Source organism: Rhinopithecus roxellana, chromosome 2 (genome assembly GCF_007565055.1).
Source record: "Rhinopithecus roxellana isolate Shanxi Qingling chromosome 2, ASM756505v1, whole genome shotgun sequence".
Taxonomy (NCBI): Eukaryota; Metazoa; Chordata; class Mammalia; order Primates; family Cercopithecidae; genus Rhinopithecus; species Rhinopithecus roxellana.
The window spans coordinates 83,016,186-83,033,728 of NC_044550.1; the positions used below are offsets into that span (position 1 = coordinate 83,016,186).

General features: G+C 39.0%; 2 protein-coding genes across 5 annotated transcripts; one reads left to right on the forward strand and one right to left on the reverse strand.

Annotated features, from left to right (window-relative positions):
- The first annotated feature begins 324 nt into the window (after nt 1-324).
- LSM6 (LSM6 homolog, U6 small nuclear RNA and mRNA degradation associated) lies at nt 325-15,195 on the forward strand. 4 transcript variants are annotated; one of them, XM_030919142.1, is made up of 5 exons: nt 345-453; nt 1,782-1,885; nt 7,514-7,623; nt 12,450-12,563; nt 14,790-15,195. In XM_030919142.1, the coding sequence occupies exons 3-5, from the start codon at nt 7,530-7,532 to the stop codon at nt 14,822-14,824; spliced, it is 243 nt and encodes an 80-aa protein (XP_030775002.1). In that variant the 5' UTR covers nt 345-453; nt 1,782-1,885; nt 7,514-7,529; the 3' UTR covers nt 14,825-15,195. The 4 variants fall into 4 exon arrangements, with proteins under 4 accessions (XP_010359639.1, XP_030775002.1, XP_030774998.1 ...); XM_030919138.1 differs by having other exon boundaries at nt 7,520-7,623; XM_010361337.2 differs by lacking the exon at nt 1,782-1,885 and having other exon boundaries at nt 325-453; nt 7,520-7,623.
- LOC104660849 (guanine nucleotide-binding protein G(I)/G(S)/G(O) subunit gamma-5) lies at nt 7,793-8,309 on the reverse strand. Its single transcript, XM_010361332.2, has one exon. It carries the CDS (start codon nt 8,236-8,238, stop codon nt 8,032-8,034), a length of 207 nt encoding a protein of 68 aa, XP_010359634.1. The 5' UTR covers nt 8,239-8,309; the 3' UTR covers nt 7,793-8,031.
- Nucleotides 15,196-17,543: the final 2,348 nt, after the last annotated feature.

The following is a 17,543-nucleotide window of genomic DNA, read 5'->3' on the forward strand; positions in this document are numbered from 1 at the left end:
AAAGACTTGAGATGTTTTATTTATCTATTTGCTTTAAACTATTCAAGGACGTTTCTGGATACACAGTGCCGTCACTTAAACAGTAAATTCCAGTTTCCTATGACTTCAAGTTATTTTTTACACTTCTGCAAATAAATCCTGGACAAAAGATCACTTCTAGTTTCCTGGATTTTTGTTTTTGTTTTATATTGTATTTGTTTTGTATTCAGATTTCTGTTAGAGGAACTCCAGTGCACCAATTTTGCTACTAGACAAAACAGGATTCTCGGATTTGCGCGCTTCGGCGCTGACAGGCTTTTTCGGCCCCAGCGGGCTGCCGTAGCAGAGAAGAGCACTGATTGGCCGAGGCAGAAAAGTGCCGCTGCCTCGGAGGTTTCGGTTTTGGCTGCGATCATCCGCGGAGGCTGGACTCGTGGGGCCCCTGGAGTGAAGGTTCTGGATCCCGCCCGTGAGGTGAGCCGCACGGCTGCGCGGGCCGATGACGGGGCCGGGCGTAGCCCCGGGTTCGACGCCCCAGTGTTCAGTCGCGCTGTGGAGGGGCGGCTGCAGCGGCCCTCGGCCGGGCGAGGCAGCCCCGGAAAGGGCCTGAGGGGAACGGGTTGGGGCTCCTGGAAGGGACCGCTGAGTGTCAGGTTCCCGCGAAATGCCGCATCCAAGCTCTCCGCGCACGGAATGGCCCGAGAGGTCTGATGGTGGGCGCCGGGACCGCCCTCAGCGAGGTGCCTAGACTGCGCGGAGAGTAGCGGCACCGTGCCGGCTCCCACCGAGTTGGCGTCCGAGACCGGTTCAGGTTGTTAAAGTTCCCCAGGGAGCCCCGAGGCTAATCCCAGGATTCGGCGGGAAAGCGGATCCCGAACTCAGGCCTAGGCTTCGCCAGTCTTCCAGGGCTTCAGGGAATTGCGAACCCTTCCCTACATCGGGGTGGCTGCGCCTGACCACAGGAGTTAAGGACTGGACTCGCCTGTCTTACTGAGTTGTCAGGCCTAGGAACCCAATTGTATGGTCTTAAGTCCTATCGCCCGAGGTTTTCTGTGCGTTCGCGTGTCCGCGCGCGTGCATAGCAGGCATTTTTAAGGTATGTAGGATTAGGATGAAGCGGATTACCCTACCCCACTGCTCTTAGTAATATGTGACTATTGTAGAAAATTGCAAACATAGAAGACTTTAGTGAAGAAATAATATTCACAACCCTTTCACCTACAATCTTTTTCTCCTGTGTACGCTAGCTTCTACTTGAGCTAAGAGTGTACATGTTTAATCACTTAACAGTATAGTTTTCCACTTCCATTTAAAAACTCTTCCTAAATATTATTCTAATTTTGTATCTTCTTTTGATTGACTGTCCCATCATTGTGGGTCGCAATGTAGGTCCCATAAATTATTCAGTCATTTCCCGATTATGGGATATTATAGATTGTTTTTGAATTTTTGAATCTCTTAGCACCCCAGATAATACTTTGATAAAAACTTTTTTCCCCCTATTTTTTAGATTATTTCCTTGGACTAGATTCTCAGAAGTGAAATTATCAGATTAGATGCTTTCATCTGTAAGGCCTTTTTTAGGCCTTCATACACATTGCTGCAGTGTTTTCCAAAAAAGTTTTTTAGGTGTTTGGCAATTTTACTTGCTTGAATACTGTGCAGAAATCTTGAGAGGCTTATGTTTGTGGGATATGTGTGTGTGTGTGTGTGTGTGTCACTGGAGTTAATGCATTACTACCTGCATGTTAGGGCAGGAAGAGACTTAAGTGGTCATCTGGCATAACTCCCTTATTTTGCAGATGAGGAACCTGGGGCCATGAGAAGTGAAATGATGAGTTATCCAAGTCACACAGCTAATTAAGTAGCAGAGCTGGGATTAGAACTCAGGTTTCCTGCCTCCCAAGTGAGTACCCTGTGCTGCATCAGGCAGTCTCTCACTGAACTCTGGCATAGTAGATATTAGAATTTAAAAACTTGTTTACATCACCTGGATTATTCTCTCCTTTTAAAAGTGTACTAACAGATTAATGATCGGAGGGACCTGTAACACTGAGAAATTGGAAAGTGATTATTTTCATGGCCAAGACTAGAAATCCATTATTTAGAATGGCAACCCCTTCAAGATTTTGACAGTTGTTTTCAGGTTCCCTTTATGTTAGAATAAAACATCCTTGATTAATTATAATCTACACTCCATCATTTGGTTAGAATGTAGCTTTTGGTTATCATTTGCTATACTTCGGAGATTTCTTTAAAACTCCTCACTTTAAAACCAAAGAACAATGTTGTTGGTGGTTTTTTTTTTTTTAGGGCTTATAGCAGAGATTCTCAGCTTCCATTGACATTTTGGGCTGGACAGTCCTTTGTTGTGGAGGGCGGTCCTGTTAGTTGTAAAATGTTTGGCAACATCCCTGGTCTCTACTCACTAGTACAGCAGTAGCACCACCTTCCTCAGTCATGACAGTTCAGTGTCCCCAGATATTTCCAAATGTCCCTGAGCAGGGTGGGGTGGGGTTGGGAGGACTGCCCCTAGTTGAGAACCATTAGCTTAAATAAATTATCTGGAGAGCTTCATAAAATGTAAAATACAGTGCTTTTACCTGAGTAGACTTCAGGAATCTGCATTTTAACAAGCATCTCTAGCTTTGGAAACAGCTGGTTCTTGAATGACAAATGGTGGTTTTCTCCATCTTTGGTGGTCCTAATAGAGATTACTTGGTTAGTATTTGTTGAAGTACGTGCATGATCCTACTAGTCACTGTATCCATAGTTTGGGCTGGTGGGGGGGGCTGGACAGGGATTTTGCTTGGCACTGGCCTTGAATGTCTCTTCCACAGACTTGGGCAATGTGCTTAGGTACCAGGGATACCAAGTGAGTAAGATATTTCCCCTGTCCCCAAGGAGCTTAAAACTCACCATGGGAGACCTGTCAGCAAATGGAAAAATTACAAAACAGCCTGATAAGGACCGTGACTGAGAGTGGAAAGAGGTGCTCTGAGTGGACTCACTTCGCCTTTGGGAGAGAGGGAGAGAAGTAGCGCCTGCTGCTCAGGAAGGAGGGATTGGTATGAAGCCTTCACAAGACAGCGAGGCAATCTACTGTGTCCGAAAGGAGGATTTAGAGAGCTGTTCTTCTCCGTGTCTGATCGCTTCCTCAGACACTGATCTGTTAGTCTAGTGCTGCGGTTACTTGGATTGTAATGTTTCCTTGCAATTTTTTGCTTTTCAAATTTTTTTCACCCTAAACTGTAAATATGCTAGGAGTAGGTAAAAACTTACAGGTGAACATTGCCAAGAAATAAGGATTTTCATGTCTTCTGCTCAGTGGCATAACTCGAATCACATGAGGTAGTTTTCTTTGCGTTTGTTCATTGTATTTCTTTGAGGCTAATTTACAGCACTTTGTCACGTTAGGTATTTTTTCCCCCAGTGCTGCTGCTCTCCGACTGGATTTCTCACCGCCTCTATTGCGATTCCCCAAGATTTAACCGGAGAATCTTAACATATTCAGAAGGCAGCTGTACCTGTGAAAGCGCTTGGGGTTTGGGGTCAGCCTTGGCTTTGCTTTCCACCTCACACGGTTTCTCTGTAAATTGCTTATGAATCTAACGCTCGTAGCACATAGTTGGATTAATAAAAGTTCTTTTTTTCTTCATTCTCTTACCAAAAAGAAAAAAATTCCGTGCAGGGCACTTTGCAGATGTTTTTTCATACTAAATCTCTCAGTAGCTTCTGACAGAAAATATACTGCCTTTGACTTAATAGCCATTTATGAAAATAGGTCATTTACAACAAGCCTGAGTAGGAGTCAGGGGAGGGAGAGGAGGTATAGAGAGTGATTATGACTTTAATTTTGAAAGGAGAAGTTTTACCAAGGTGACCCTGAAGAAAGGTCTTTTTCCTCTTATGTGTTTATGGTTCAAGAGACTCATCTCTTGATTCAGAAATTGTCAGAACTGTTCCTTCTGCCTTATCCAATTTAAAAGATGAAAACTTAAAATTACTTGAGCCAAGTGATGGGAAAAATTGTGGTGTCAAGACCAATTTACTCATACAAAATGGATTTATGGGCAAGTCATTAAGTAACAGGGAGTACCAAGGAAGCCTAATGAAGACTAATGTAAAAGATATGGCTTTCCTAAAGTGATGGATAAAATGTGTTTGAGGCAACCCATATACCCTTTTCCAAATAACCTTAAAAGTATTTTTTTCCAAGAGATTTAGTAGAATGTAGATATTCTAGGGAACAGATGAGAAGCTTGTGAGCCCCTTTTGTCATGTGGCTTACAGTATTTTGAGAGAGAAAAGACCCACATAAAGAATACAAAAGAGGGCGTAGCGACAGGTTATAGCAAATAAAATCAAATGCCAAACTGTGTGATGCCAAAACTAGGTGAGATGGGCATCTCCACTCTGCTATGGAAAGTACAGAGTGGAACCCAAGCAAGTTCCTGCTTAAAAATCTGTTTCCTATCATTGACAACAGTATTTCCCCTTGCCAGTTATTTCCTAGGCTTGTTCAAATAGATTCCTGGCTCCTACCCCAGGACTACTGAGTAGAATCTCCAGCTGATCCTAATGATTCAAGTTTGGGAAACTGACCCAGAGCCTGAACTCCGTGCTCCTGTGAATGTTGCACAGCTCCCTGCCTCAGAGGCGTCTCCTCCTTGCCTATGTAGATTTTACCTTCTACCCAGGCACATGTCCCGTGCCTTTTCTGACTTCTCTTTCAGCTGGAGGGTGACGCCTTTTCCTTCAAACCCAGCTCAGGTGTTAACTTCCAGAAATTCTTCTTTGATCTGCCAAGCCTGAGATAAAAGAGTGTTCTCTGCCCTTTTGTGCATAATTCTATCAGAATATACATCACCTTTGTAAAATTCTCTATTTACACGTTTTTTGCCCTCTGTAGAATGTAAACTCTGAGGTCTTAAGGCCTTGTCTTTGTGTTACATTTCCCAGCCCCGTGTGCCTGAACTTGACAGGTGCTCCGTGAAAGTTGGAAGTGTTGATTGCCTTCAGGAAGAGATTGATGTTAATTGGAATACAGATAAGGCGTAATGGACAAGGTGTTATCTTTGGTGAGCTTAGAAGAACATATCTGTGTTTTTTAAAAGGTGTGGAAAGTTAATAATACCTGTAAAATAACCTATACTGTCAAGCAACTGATAGTCAAGATTTGCATTCTTTTTTCTGACAGTTATTAACTCTTTCCAGTTTTTGCTTTTCAGATGTTTTTAATCTGAAATTGTAAATACTCTGAGTAGGTGAAATTAGTAATAATTAAAGTAGTTAATATCTCTGTGAACTAGAGTCACATTACAATGTATTTTAGTGGTTTTTAACACAAAGTAGCTACTTTCATCTCAGTTTTATACATAATGAAACTGTGGCATATTGGGATTTAGTATCTGTGATAGGAAATGAACCTGACTCATCAGTTGAGTATCAGGCCTTCGGAGTTAATATTCTCTCTACATGTGTTCAGCCTCAAAACAGCACGTGTTCAAAATGTAAATAAGGCGGTTTATAGATGAATGGGAAGATTTGTATATTTTCACTAAACTCATTAAAGGTAATGAATCTGTTACAGTATTTACTTTGTAATTTTTCACTTTGTACTCAGAACAGAATAAATAAAATTGCTGTGTGATCTGAGTCCTGAATGAAAAGTGTTTGTCCTGAATAGTAGTTGTAATTGTAATTATAATAGTAGTTGTAATTGTAGTTATCTGTTGAGATTGTGGAGCTAAAAAAATAAGCTGGAAATTCAATGGGAAAGTTAAATTAATATTTGTTGAGCAAAATAAGTACTTGATCGCATTTTAAAAACATCTTTCAAACCTTGGGGGCAGTGTAGATTGTCCAAATGATAACCCAAAATTCAAAAATAATTTCTGAAATCTGTATTTTCTTTTATTTGACTTAGGATGTTGACTTTTCTTGGCTAAAGAAAATTATTTTACTTAAATTACGATTGCTTTTGTTTATTCACACTGTTTAAACAAGTTTAAATTTTTCTAGATTTTAAGTTCTTTAAGGGCAGAGCCTTTGTGTATGACATGTTTTTGAATTTCCTTGCTCAGTGTGTACACATACATATTTGTTGAACCCAGTAACCTGGAGTTCCAGCTTACTACATCTGCTGATCCTGTATGAATTCACTATGAGAACATCTCTAAATCATCCTCCTCCACACAAATTCAGATTATTGAGTGGATGGACTTAGAGTGAAATAAGCATAATGGAAGAATGTTTAATGAAAAAATTTCGTTGAAAACAAAAGAACAGCTTGAGTTCTTGAAGGGAATCCTTAAAATAGTGTTTCCATACTAATTTTTAAGTCTCAGTGCTATATAGCTGCTGAATAATAGTGATGCTGAATTTGACTGAAACAGAAACACTAATTTCTGAAATATTTTTACTCAGTTTTTGCTTAACTACAGTCTTACTAACTTGCCAACATATTTTGAAAGAAAGAGCTATTATATAAGAAAAGATGCATTTTGAAAAGAGTGATGTGCAGCTTTGCATGTCTGATGCTGTTGATTTGGGTGTGTAATGCTATCTCTTTTTCTATGTTAGACTCCTATTATTATTGAGTTTTAAGACTGTTTTTCTTCGTTATTTAGAGCACATATCTGCTATAGTCATAATAGAATAATTAAAAATCTTTGGCTGTGTTACTGCCTTTCAGAAGGCTGTTTTAGGTTGTGATTAAGATTATGGGCTGGCTGTCCACTTTCTAGCTGTGTGACCTTGAGCAGAGTGTTTAATCTTTCTGTGTCTTTTTCTTCATGTGTAAAATGAGGATAAAAACAATACCTGCCTGTTAGGGTAGAGCAATTTAAATGGATTAATACATATAAAGTTCTTGGAAAAGTGCTGGCATGTAGTACATTCAAAATTACCGTTAGATTATAATTCTTTTCAGAGATACCATGTAGGCATCAGTTGTTCATAAATGTATCTGTTCTATATAATATGGACTTTAAAATAGGGCTGATTTGAACTTGAATGTTCGTCACATTTGGGAACAAATTATTTAATCTTTCTGTGCTTTTACTTTCATTAGCAAAATGAGGGTGTTAAGACCTTCTTCCCAGGGTTCTTGTAAAGATGAAATGTAGTAGTGTTTATAAAGACCTTAGCAGAATGCTCCGCCTAAAATAACCAACCATTCACTGAATGGAGGTGGTAGTGGTTGTAATGGGTATACTGACTGTGTGTCAGGCAGTAATGATAAGTGATTAAGAGCAGGTGCTTTGTAAACACAAGGACTTTCCCTAATGAGGCTATGCCATGGTGTTGTGGGAACTGAATAAGGTAATGCATGTAGAATGTTCAGCTTAGTATCTGGCTCATAGTAAGTACTGAAAACATGTTACCTGTCATGTAGTAGCAGTGGATTAATATGTGTCTTCTCACATGGTCCTTTGATACTTCATTTTCTGTAAGTATGTTAAGGGCTGTAAGGGTTTTGTTGAATAATCAGGTTTGGTCTTTACCTTTTATTATTCCTTTTCATATTTTGATTTAGGATTGTTAAAATGAGTCTTCGGAAGCAAACCCCTAGTGACTTCTTAAAGCAAATCATCGGACGACCGGTTGTGGTAAAATTAAATTCTGGAGTGGATTATCGAGGTAATATTTTCATGTTTCATTCTCACTGGTGTAACTGAATAAGTAAATGTGACTTACTGATTTTTATTAACCTCTTAAATATACCCAATAGACCAAAAAGTACTGGTCATCAGCAGTTTTTATGCGTATCTCTTCTTCTACCTCTGATATCATTCCTTTTATTTTATTTTTTCATACTAAGTTTTATTGTATGCTGCTGCCAGTGTATATAAAGCAATTACCCTTGTGAAATAGAAATTCATGAAAATTCAGAGAGGTAGATGTTAAGGAGTGACAAAAGTAGAAGTTTGTGTATTATGGCACATGTGTTACAGGGATAAGCTTTTGCACAGGCTTCAAATGTAGCTCTCTTGAATATTCACTGGATCATAAGGAGTGGTTTGGGAAACCTTTGAAAGATTCATTTTACTACAAAAAGGAACAGACTTTCTGGGGTCTGAAGGGATTTGTACTTGAAGATGCTCCAGTCAGCAGAGGGTCATGTTGAGTATTCTGCAGACAGAATTGTTTCAAGTCTGCAGCTGCCTGGGAAACTTTTACGCACTTGAGCCCGGCCTCCAGCTGGAGCTGTTGAACCACTTTCTTCATAGCGGCGACACTGGAGGAGCCAGACATGGTGCACACGACGGCCGGGCCGATTCGTGGGTCGGTGGGTCGTGGGTCGGTGGGTCGGCGGGACCAGACAACTGAGCCGGTCATTCCTTTTAGAAGGACAACTCTGACAGTATAGCATGTGCTTCTGCTTTTCAGTGTGATTTATGTGACTTCTGTCTGCTGTCTGCTTTGAGATCCTACGTGCCTAAGTTCCCTGGTAATAGCCAGGTATTCCTAGTAAACTCAGGTATGAACAACTCAACTGAAGAACATCTTGGTGCAGCAGCATTTGTTTTTGCAGGAGTATTCAAGATTGGCAGGCAGCTATTGAGTATCATTTTACAACCTGAATGTCCCACTTATATAACGTATAATGTGTGGGGCGACAGGGTGAGATTGTCTCAAAAAAATATGCCTTTCTGTTCTTGGAGAGAATATTATTTTTAAGAGGTTGGAGAGAATATTATTTTTAAGAGGCTGCAGTGCTTTTGAAATTAACTTTATAGGAAGAATGGTTTCAGATTCCATTTTTTAAAGTTACTGAATTTCTTATCTTCCACAACTAAGGTATGTTAAGTTACTTGAAATATTTCACAGGCGTAGCTAACTAATTCATTATCTGAGTGACTTGGTCTCTTGGGTTGCTCTAACAGAATACCACAGACTGGGTAATTTTTATTTTCATTTTTTTTTTATTTATTTCAGTAGTTTTTGGGGTACAGGTGGTTTTTTTGTTATATAGATACATTCTTTAGTGGTGGTTTCTGAGATTTTGGTGCACCCGTCACCTGAGCACTGTACACTAGACTGGGTAATTTTCTTTCTTTCTTCCTTTTTTTTTTTTTAGACAGAATCTCGCTCTGTCACCCAGTCTGGAGTGCAGTGGTGCGATCTCGGCTCACTGCAAGCTCCGCCTCTAGACTGGGTAATTTTCAAAAACAGAAGTTTATTTTCTCACAGTTCTGGTGGCTGGGAAATCCAAGATCAAGGTGCCAGCAGGTTCAGTTGTCTGGTGAGGGCTACATCTTCCAGAGAGGAGGAATGCTGAGTCCTCACGTGGCAGAAGGCAGAGGGCAAACCAGCACACTGCATGAAGCCTTTTTTTATGCAGGCCTTTATCCTGTTAAAGGGCAAGTCCCCATGGTCTGCTTGCCTCTTAAAGACTCCCACCTCTTAATACTGTCCTATTGCCAAACACCTGAATTTTGGAGGGGACACATTCAAACCATAGCACAGGGTTTTGTGGCCTTTTCTTGGTCTCTTTTCTGAATAATTAATCATCATAGTAATCTCTTGAGCTTTTTCCTTTGAAGTCTCTGTTGATCATCCCCACCTAGTAAAGGAGGAGCTAGGACTCAAGTTCAGGCTCAGCTCATAAGCCTTGTTAAGAAACCACTCTGGTGATTATGTACTCCCTTAGGTTGTTGACATTAATAACATATCTCCAGTTTAATTTTATTTTTATAGTAAAACTAATGGATTCATATGGAATACTGAGGTACTATAATATCTCCTGTACTGCCTCTCACCTTTGAACTTTTGATGGCCCCATAGGAAGTAATAGACTTCTAGGGATTTTAATCTGTTTGACAATTGATTAAAGTAAGAACATTGTGTTCAATATCTTCTCAGTACCCATTTTATTGAAGAGATGAACCAGCCTGACCTTTTTTCTCTGTAGTCTTTAGGGAAAATTTTTCTATTTATAAAGATAATACATGTTTTAGTTTTGTTTTAATTTTAGAAATGTAAAAGGAAATAATAGAGAAAAGTATATAGAAGAAAGCCAAGTCTCCCCAATGCTACCATCCAGAGACAGTTTACCAATTTTGACCTCTATATAACCATAATTTGACATAAATGGAATCAGCTGTACATGCAACCTGATTTTTTTTTTTTTTTTTTTTTTTTTTAAACCATGAAACAATGCATTTAGTTTTGTGACAATATAGAGGGTTTAATGACTGCATAGGAATCTCTTGTGTGGCTGTACCATAGTTTTGTTTTTACTTCTAACCAATTTCCTGTTATGGACATTTAGGTGTTGACCTGTTTTTTGCCACTATAAACAACTCTTTTACTTTGACATATATTGTGAACAGTTGACTAAGCATCTCTTTAGAATCAATTCCCTGGGCTAGGATTTACAAGTCAGAGAGTATTCCATGGCCCTGCCTCAGAGAACCTGGGTTTGTCCTTCGTGTTCTCACCAACTCTTGTATTAGCTTTTTTTCATCTTTTCCAATCTAATTGGCAACAAGTAATATCTCGTTCTACATATATTTTATTTGTTTACTAATGAGATTCAGCAGTCTTTCACATGGATAGTAACTATAATTTTTTTTCCTCTTATGAATGTCTGTTTGTGGCCTTTATACGATTAAAACAAAATGTTCTATACTATTAGATAGCCTTACCAAAAGAACGTGCTTATTTTGTGGTTTACAAAACACCAAAAAAAAAAAAAAAAAAAAAGAAAACAAAACACAACGTACAAGAAAAACCTCCAACTCTCTGTAGCAGCTTCTGTTTAAGAAAATGTCTTGTTTTGGTTATGTATAGTAGGTTATCTCATGGAGAAGGAAACGGTTATATTTCTAACCCCCTGGGCAGTTTTTTTGTTTGTTTGTTTTTTGTTTTTTGTTTTTGTTTTTTGCCTTTGCTGTGAGAATAGATACTTTAATTAGAAGTGAACTTTTTTTTTTTTTTTTGAGACCAAGTCTCACTCGGTCACCCAGGCTGGAGTACAGTGGCTCAGTCTTGGCTCACTGCAGCCTCTGCCTCCCAAGTTCAAATGATTCTTCTGCCTCAGCCTCCCGAGTGGCTGGAATTACAGGCACCCACCACTACGCCCGACTAATGTTTGTATTTTTAGTAGAGACGGGATTTCGCCATGTTAGCCAGGCTGATCTTGAACTCCTGACCTCAAGTGATCTGCTTGCCTCTGCCTCCCAAAGTACTGGGATTACAGGCATGAGCCACTGTGCCCAGCCTGGACATTTCATTTTGAAATTCTTTTCATTAGTTTTCAAACAGGTTTGCATATTGTGCCTTAGAAGTTTCTTGCTCATTTATAATTGTGGCTTGTATGTAAAATAATACAGCAGGAAATGAGCTAAAGTTATAGCGTAAGCTTTCTTTGGCTAGGAAATAATTTTATTATTCACAGTCCATTCTGGTTCTTTGAGAGTTTACTGCTGTTAGCAGAATTCTGGTAGATTAATGTCTTATGCTGTCATTACACACACAATTTTGAAAGGAAACTTTTTTGTTTAGAGGATAATGGGGGCAGAGGCAGAGAGTGAGGAGCATATTAATGAAGTTAAGACATCAAATGAGAAACTATAGTCTCGACTAATTAAATCTAGTATTTGTTTTTACTTAATTTTTTTTTCTAGAAAATACCACTTTAAATTAGAGACAGAGTTAGAGGCTTGCAGATTTTCATCTTTTGAAAAAGATCATTAGGTCAAATTTTACAAAATTTATACCATCTTAACACAATTAAAGATTCACTCAAACTGTTTCCTTGAAAGCTCCCTCGAATGTTTTTGGCCATTTTCTCTATTAGTTTTGATTGGAAAATATTATAGCTATAACAAAACAGAACAAGATGTGTTATAATGCAATATGTTGCCCTATATTCTCAAGCTGCTCTTCACTGTGAGTCACAGCTTTAAGATGTTCTTTCGGGAGCACCTGCTGTCTCCTCTTCTATTATTTTAACAGATTGTGGAGACTTCCTTTTAACCCTGGAGTACATTCATCTGCTGTAGTAGATGTTGTAAAAGGATGAAATAAATCTGCCAGACCCGTATTTCACTTAGTGGCTGAAGTAGGAAATGCCACTGGAACCAAGGATCATTTGTTCATGCATAATTGCCCACCTTGTGCTTAGCTTTCAAAGAATGGTATTTTTGTTGGATTAGTCTTATTCTCTTACTTTTTTGAATGCTTTAAAAGTTGCTATGTGGTCATACATACCGTGAGGGAAGTGACAGTTTGTTGTTTTACCGGGTAGTAGTGGGTGCGTGACTACCTTCCTAGTCTTCATTCAGATTGGCATAGAGTTGTTTTGTGCTTAAGCTGTTGAGTTTCATTTATGATATGAATTTTTATATTAAGCATCTAAGAGCTAATGAATAAAGAGATCGTCTGCTCTAAGGTATACCTTGTAATTTTCAACTCCTACTTGCCTTGTATATCTTCTTTTTGACTAAATATGTCTGCAGGGGTCCTGGCTTGCCTGGATGGCTACATGAATATAGCCCTGGAGCAGACAGAAGAATATGTAAATGGACAACTGAAGAATAAGTATGGGGATGCATTTATCCGAGGAAACAATGGTAACATTTCTTCACCCTACAGTACAGCATTCATTCAAAATAAGCCTTTCTGTTTGTAATCCAGATCACCAAAGAGTTTACTAGATAATTTAAAAGTCCAGTTTTAGGCTTGATTATTTTAAAATGCTTATATGTCAGTTTGACCAGTTATTTTTTTAGATACATCATGCAATTTTTAAACTAAAATTCCCTCCTTCCCTTCCTTTAGTGATGAGGAACTGGGGGCATTGTTCTCCTGACCCAGAACCCTGCTCTCTTGAATATAGTGTATTATTATCTCCCCAACACATATTCCTGCTTCTTGTAGCCTGGAAGTTGGAGCTGTAAGAATGGGCACCATTTCCCTGCTGTCTTTGATTTGCATAATTTGGCAGTTTGTCCTATTTGTCCCTTCTCTATTAAACATTCAGATGCTTTCTGTGCAGATTTGCATCCTTTGATTTGGCAAAAATGGCAAAATAGAAAAAATAAAGTTACTCAGTTTTTTAACAACTAATAAATTGCTATGATTTTTATGGTTATTTTTAAGTGCCTAGTTTCAAAATGAAAATTATGATAAAGTCATATTTGTATTTTTGGTGGGGAGGGAAAGATAACAGAATTACGAGAATTACCCTACTTTTTGGTTCCATCTTCCAAATGAAACTCTGGGATTCTTGAGTTCAGATTTTTTGTTGATTTCTTTAATTCTGGATGTCTTCAACCCCCTAAATAGTTGGATGTCTTTGCTATAAACTAAACTTTCTGACTTTTATAATAGTCTGTCCCCTGTGCTTACAGTACCATATTTCTTCATATCATATTTTTACATACATTATTTCCTGACTTTCTAGTCCTTTTATTTATAGAATTACCCTATTTTTCATATCCTTATTTGACCTCCTCTTTTTCTTAAGAAATGTTATGATCTTGCCTTGCCTCAAGACAGCTAATGGCAGCAGTCACCAGCAGGTTGGGTTCTGTGCGTGTTGATAGGGTAGATCCTTTAATGTGCACACTACACCTAGGACTTGGGGGGCAGGGTTGGGGGGTGGCTGTACTGGCATTCTGATGCTTCCCTTCATGTCACATTTCCCATGATGTAATCCGTGACACTCATCTTTAGACTCCCTAGTTCACATCATTGGCTGTTAAAGAGGATCTTGACTTAGTTGATTGATCTGTGCTATGTTCTTTGATGAAGACACCTTACTGTTCACTTTGAGCAGACCTCTCAGAAGCCGAGTAGGCATGGAGGGTGGAAGGGAGAGCCATCTCTAGTTTGGCCAAAGTGACTCAAGCATTTCATTTTGTTTCATTCCTACGGACCACACATCGTAAGAGTTCAGGTTGGTAGTCATGAGAGGACCAGCTAAGCAGAACACTGGGTAACACCAAAGTATAAGACTTTAAAAGGAACTCAGAATAAGGACTTTGGTATCATTAAAAAAAAAAAAAAAAAAAACTCCTCAGCTCTTGTTTATCTAACTGTTGCAGTTTAGAACGTAAACACCAAGTTTAGAGATTGTATTGGGGAGATAGATGAAAATACGTTGTTTATTCTTAATTTGAGATCTAACCTGGTTAGATTTACTGATTTACTTTCTGAAAAGCATTTTTTTTTTTTTTTCCTGAGATGAAGTCTCGCTCTGTTGCCCAGGTTGGAGTGTAGTGGTGCAGTCTCAACTCACTGCAGCCTCTGCCTCTCAAGCTCAAGCGATCCTCCCACCTCAGCCTCCTAAGTAACTGGGACTACAGGTGCATACCACCATGCCTAGTTAATTTTTTTGTATTTTTGGTAGAGACGGGGTTTCACCATGTTGCCCAGGCTGGTCTCAAACTTCTGAGCTCAAGTGATACACCTGCTTTGGCCTCCCAAAGTGCTGAGATTACAGGCATGAACTACCATGCTCAGCCCTGAAAAGCATAATTCTTATACTTCTAACTATAGAGCATTCTTAGATGCCAGGGACTTTCACATATATTTTATTTTATCTTCCTGGTCACACTTTGCAGAGTAAATCAGACACATGGATGAGATTAGGATAGTTTTGTAAGACATCAAACCGGGGTGTAGATTCATAAAACTAGTGTCGTAGTACTTCTAGAGTTAATTGAATGATATGAGAATTCCTTTTAAATGTCAGATGTATCAGACCAAAACCTGTTGGCTTTTAAACATGCTACTATGTATACTTACAAGCAGGGTTTTTTTTTTTTATTTCAATTTATTTTTTTTCTTTTCAGTGTTGTACATCAGTACACAGAAGAGACGGATGTGAAGACACCAAGAGAGCAACGCTTTTCATAGTTGGATATATTTTTTTATGAATTTTTTCTAATTTTTCCTTCTTTTGTGATACAATTTGTCCTGTTTTTATAATAGTTGGTGATTTTTCACTGACATGTAAGACAAATATACACAATTGTGGATTTAATTGTGAAATGTTCTTTCACATTTAAGTTTCAGTCATTTTCTTATACCTCGTTGTCAGTGTACAGAATGCTAAAAGAATAAAAAAAAAAGACAAAATATATCTCTTCCTACAAGATTCTTTAACTTAAGTTTCGAGGAGTGTCATTTCATTTGACTTGCTTTTCATATCCAATATTTTATATAATGTATGGGCATATAATTAAAACATTTTAGAGGTATCCTCTTTTATTGCATCCTTTTCTGTTATACAAAATCCTTGGGTGAATATGTTCTAAAAGGCATCCAGTTTCAGTCTGAAGCTACAAAAAGGGGCCACAAGATCAGAAGTTCAGCCACTGATTGAGTCACCTAAATAGAAAACAGAATTGGAGAGCTAAGAGTGCCACTTGCACCTAAGGAGTGGGAATTTGAATTGAGGTGCTGGAGAAATCCTAAAGATGAGCAAGAGGGAGGAGAAAGCCCTCCTGTCAGCAGCCCACCTGCATCTCCTATGCAGTTAGACTTTTTAGGTTTCCCTGCTCCCTTTCAGGAGCATTGGCATCAATGTTATTCTCTCAGTTTATGAACACAGTAGGGGAGGGGCCATTCCTGTACATCTCCCACAGTCAGATTAAAGCAAAGCCTAGAGTTTGTAAACATAATTCAAGTTCTAATTGCCGAGCTGAGATTGGGAAAGAATTTTTCCTAACTTGCTTAGCAAGTGGCTGTAGGGAGGCCTTTCTCAAAAATCAGCTGTGTTTGCATGTGACATTGACCAGGAGCAGAGCACCAGGCTTTATGTTGCTTGGCACAAGGCATCTCCTCTGGTTATATGACTCCTGCTGAGAGGGTTTTCACAATTTATTAATGAGCTTTCCACAACCCTGCTTTCTTCTCCAAACAGTTTTACGCTGTCTCTAGGAACAACAAATATATCTGGGCACTGTGGTTGAATGAATACCAGACAATTGTGTGAATGTTGTATTGGACTTCCTCTTCCCTCCCTCCCCAATCTAAATAGCATTCCTGTTTCAGGAGCTGGTGGTGTGATTTGAAACAACTGCCTGGTTGAAGGATATGGGGGCAGGATCGTGAAGGAGGGAGGGAAGTGGCAGTGCTGATTCTGGAGAGGTGTATGTGGTATTTTGTCTTGGTTTATTTTAAAGATCAGAGAGTAATTTGAAACAATTATTTTTTAATTAATAACTTGGGAAAGGTGAACAGAAAGATTTCACAGGGTTTTACCGTGTGCACACTGAAAATAAAACACTTTATGCTATGCTTCAATAATTTATCACTTCTTGACAGGGGCTTGGAAAGGGTCCAGTCTAAGTACAAATCACCAATTTGCTCTTTTATAAATGAGTTCTTTTGAGGAGAAAATGGATGGCCCTCCAAGTGGAGCATATATGCTCTCATTTGTTTTGTAGAATATGTGGGGCTGCCAGGTTATCATGTCCTTTCATTCACTTACATCAGCCACCTCTAAAAGCAATTCCATTGTAGTCTCCCACCAATCTGTAGCATCCTATTTTTTCTAACTTCTTCTCTGACCTCCCCTTTGGTATATGAGTCTTTATTTTCCCCTTGCCGTCTCTCTAGTTTAATAGCTCTACAGTGGAGTACTGTTTTCAACCATGGAACTACTTTTAATCAAGATCGACTTTGGGAAATGCTGCCATTTTTATGGTAATAAAGGAGTGTATTATGTACTTGGACCCGCGCAAGTCGTCCCCTGTGTATACCTTCACATAGTAGAACCATGAAACAAAGTGTAAATGCCAAAATTGCTTTGTTCTTAACTGTAGTCTCCTAGAGGTCAGTGAATGATTTCTAGTTGCATTGTAGCGAAGACATTTGTTCCAGGTTGAAGAATTTTTTACTTGAGGATATAACATTTTCCCTGTCTCTGTGCCCCCAAACCCTGGCTGCCACACTCTTTCTCTTGGGCTGTGACAAAACAGAATGTTTAGCGAGAAACAAAATTGTGCTTGATTTTTCAGACTATCTGACTTCACGTTCTGTTTTGGTCTTTGAGCTATTCCTTGGCTAATCTTCCAAGTTGAATTGATTCTTATTTCAAAACTGTTTATCCAAAAACAGAGCTGTTGACAAGTACAAATACAGATGGCAGACATGTGGTATGATTTTCATGTTCTCATCTCAGCATTCAGGAAGGGAATGTTATTGAAAGATGGTTTACATCTGAAGCTTTCTGCTCAAGGCAATATGGAATGCATGCTAGGAGTGCTTAATTATGCTTAATTAATAATAGTAACAAATGCTTACGGGATTTCCTTAAGGTCTAAAAGTGCAGCAGCGTTGGACTTGTTGTGTAAGGCTTATCACCCTAGAGGCTATAATAATCTGTAAGAATAGAAGCAACCTCTAGGGGGTAAAATTGTCTTTGATAACCACTGACTCTTGAGTGACCTCCATACAGCATTCCAGGCCAAAGATCCAGATTGTTCCCTTACTGCAGGCAGACACGCCCATGATTGCACTGACCTTTGTCCTCCGAGCAGATGATCCTCAAGAGTACTGGCTAGCTCTTATATTTAGAGGTAAATCCCAGCCCATGCTGT

What these genes read in the sequence shown, in the direction of transcription:
- LSM6 (XM_010361337.2), top strand. Translation starts at nt 7,530, where the DNA reads ATGAGTCTTCGGAAGCAAACCCCTAGTGACTTCTTAAAGCAAATCATC. An exon ending in TTCTGGAGTGGATTATCGAG is followed by an intron (nt 7,624 to 12,449) that starts GTAATATTTTCA and finishes ATATGTCTGCAG; the next exon opens with GGGTCCTGGCTTGCCTGGAT. An exon ending in ATTTATCCGAGGAAACAATG is followed by an intron (nt 12,564 to 14,789) that starts GTAACATTTCTT and finishes TTTTCTTTTCAG; the next exon opens with TGTTGTACATCAGTACACAG.
- LOC104660849 (XM_010361332.2), bottom strand. Translation starts at nt 8,238, where the DNA reads ATGTCTGGCTCCTCCAGTGTCGCCGCTATGAAGAAAGTGGTTCAACAG.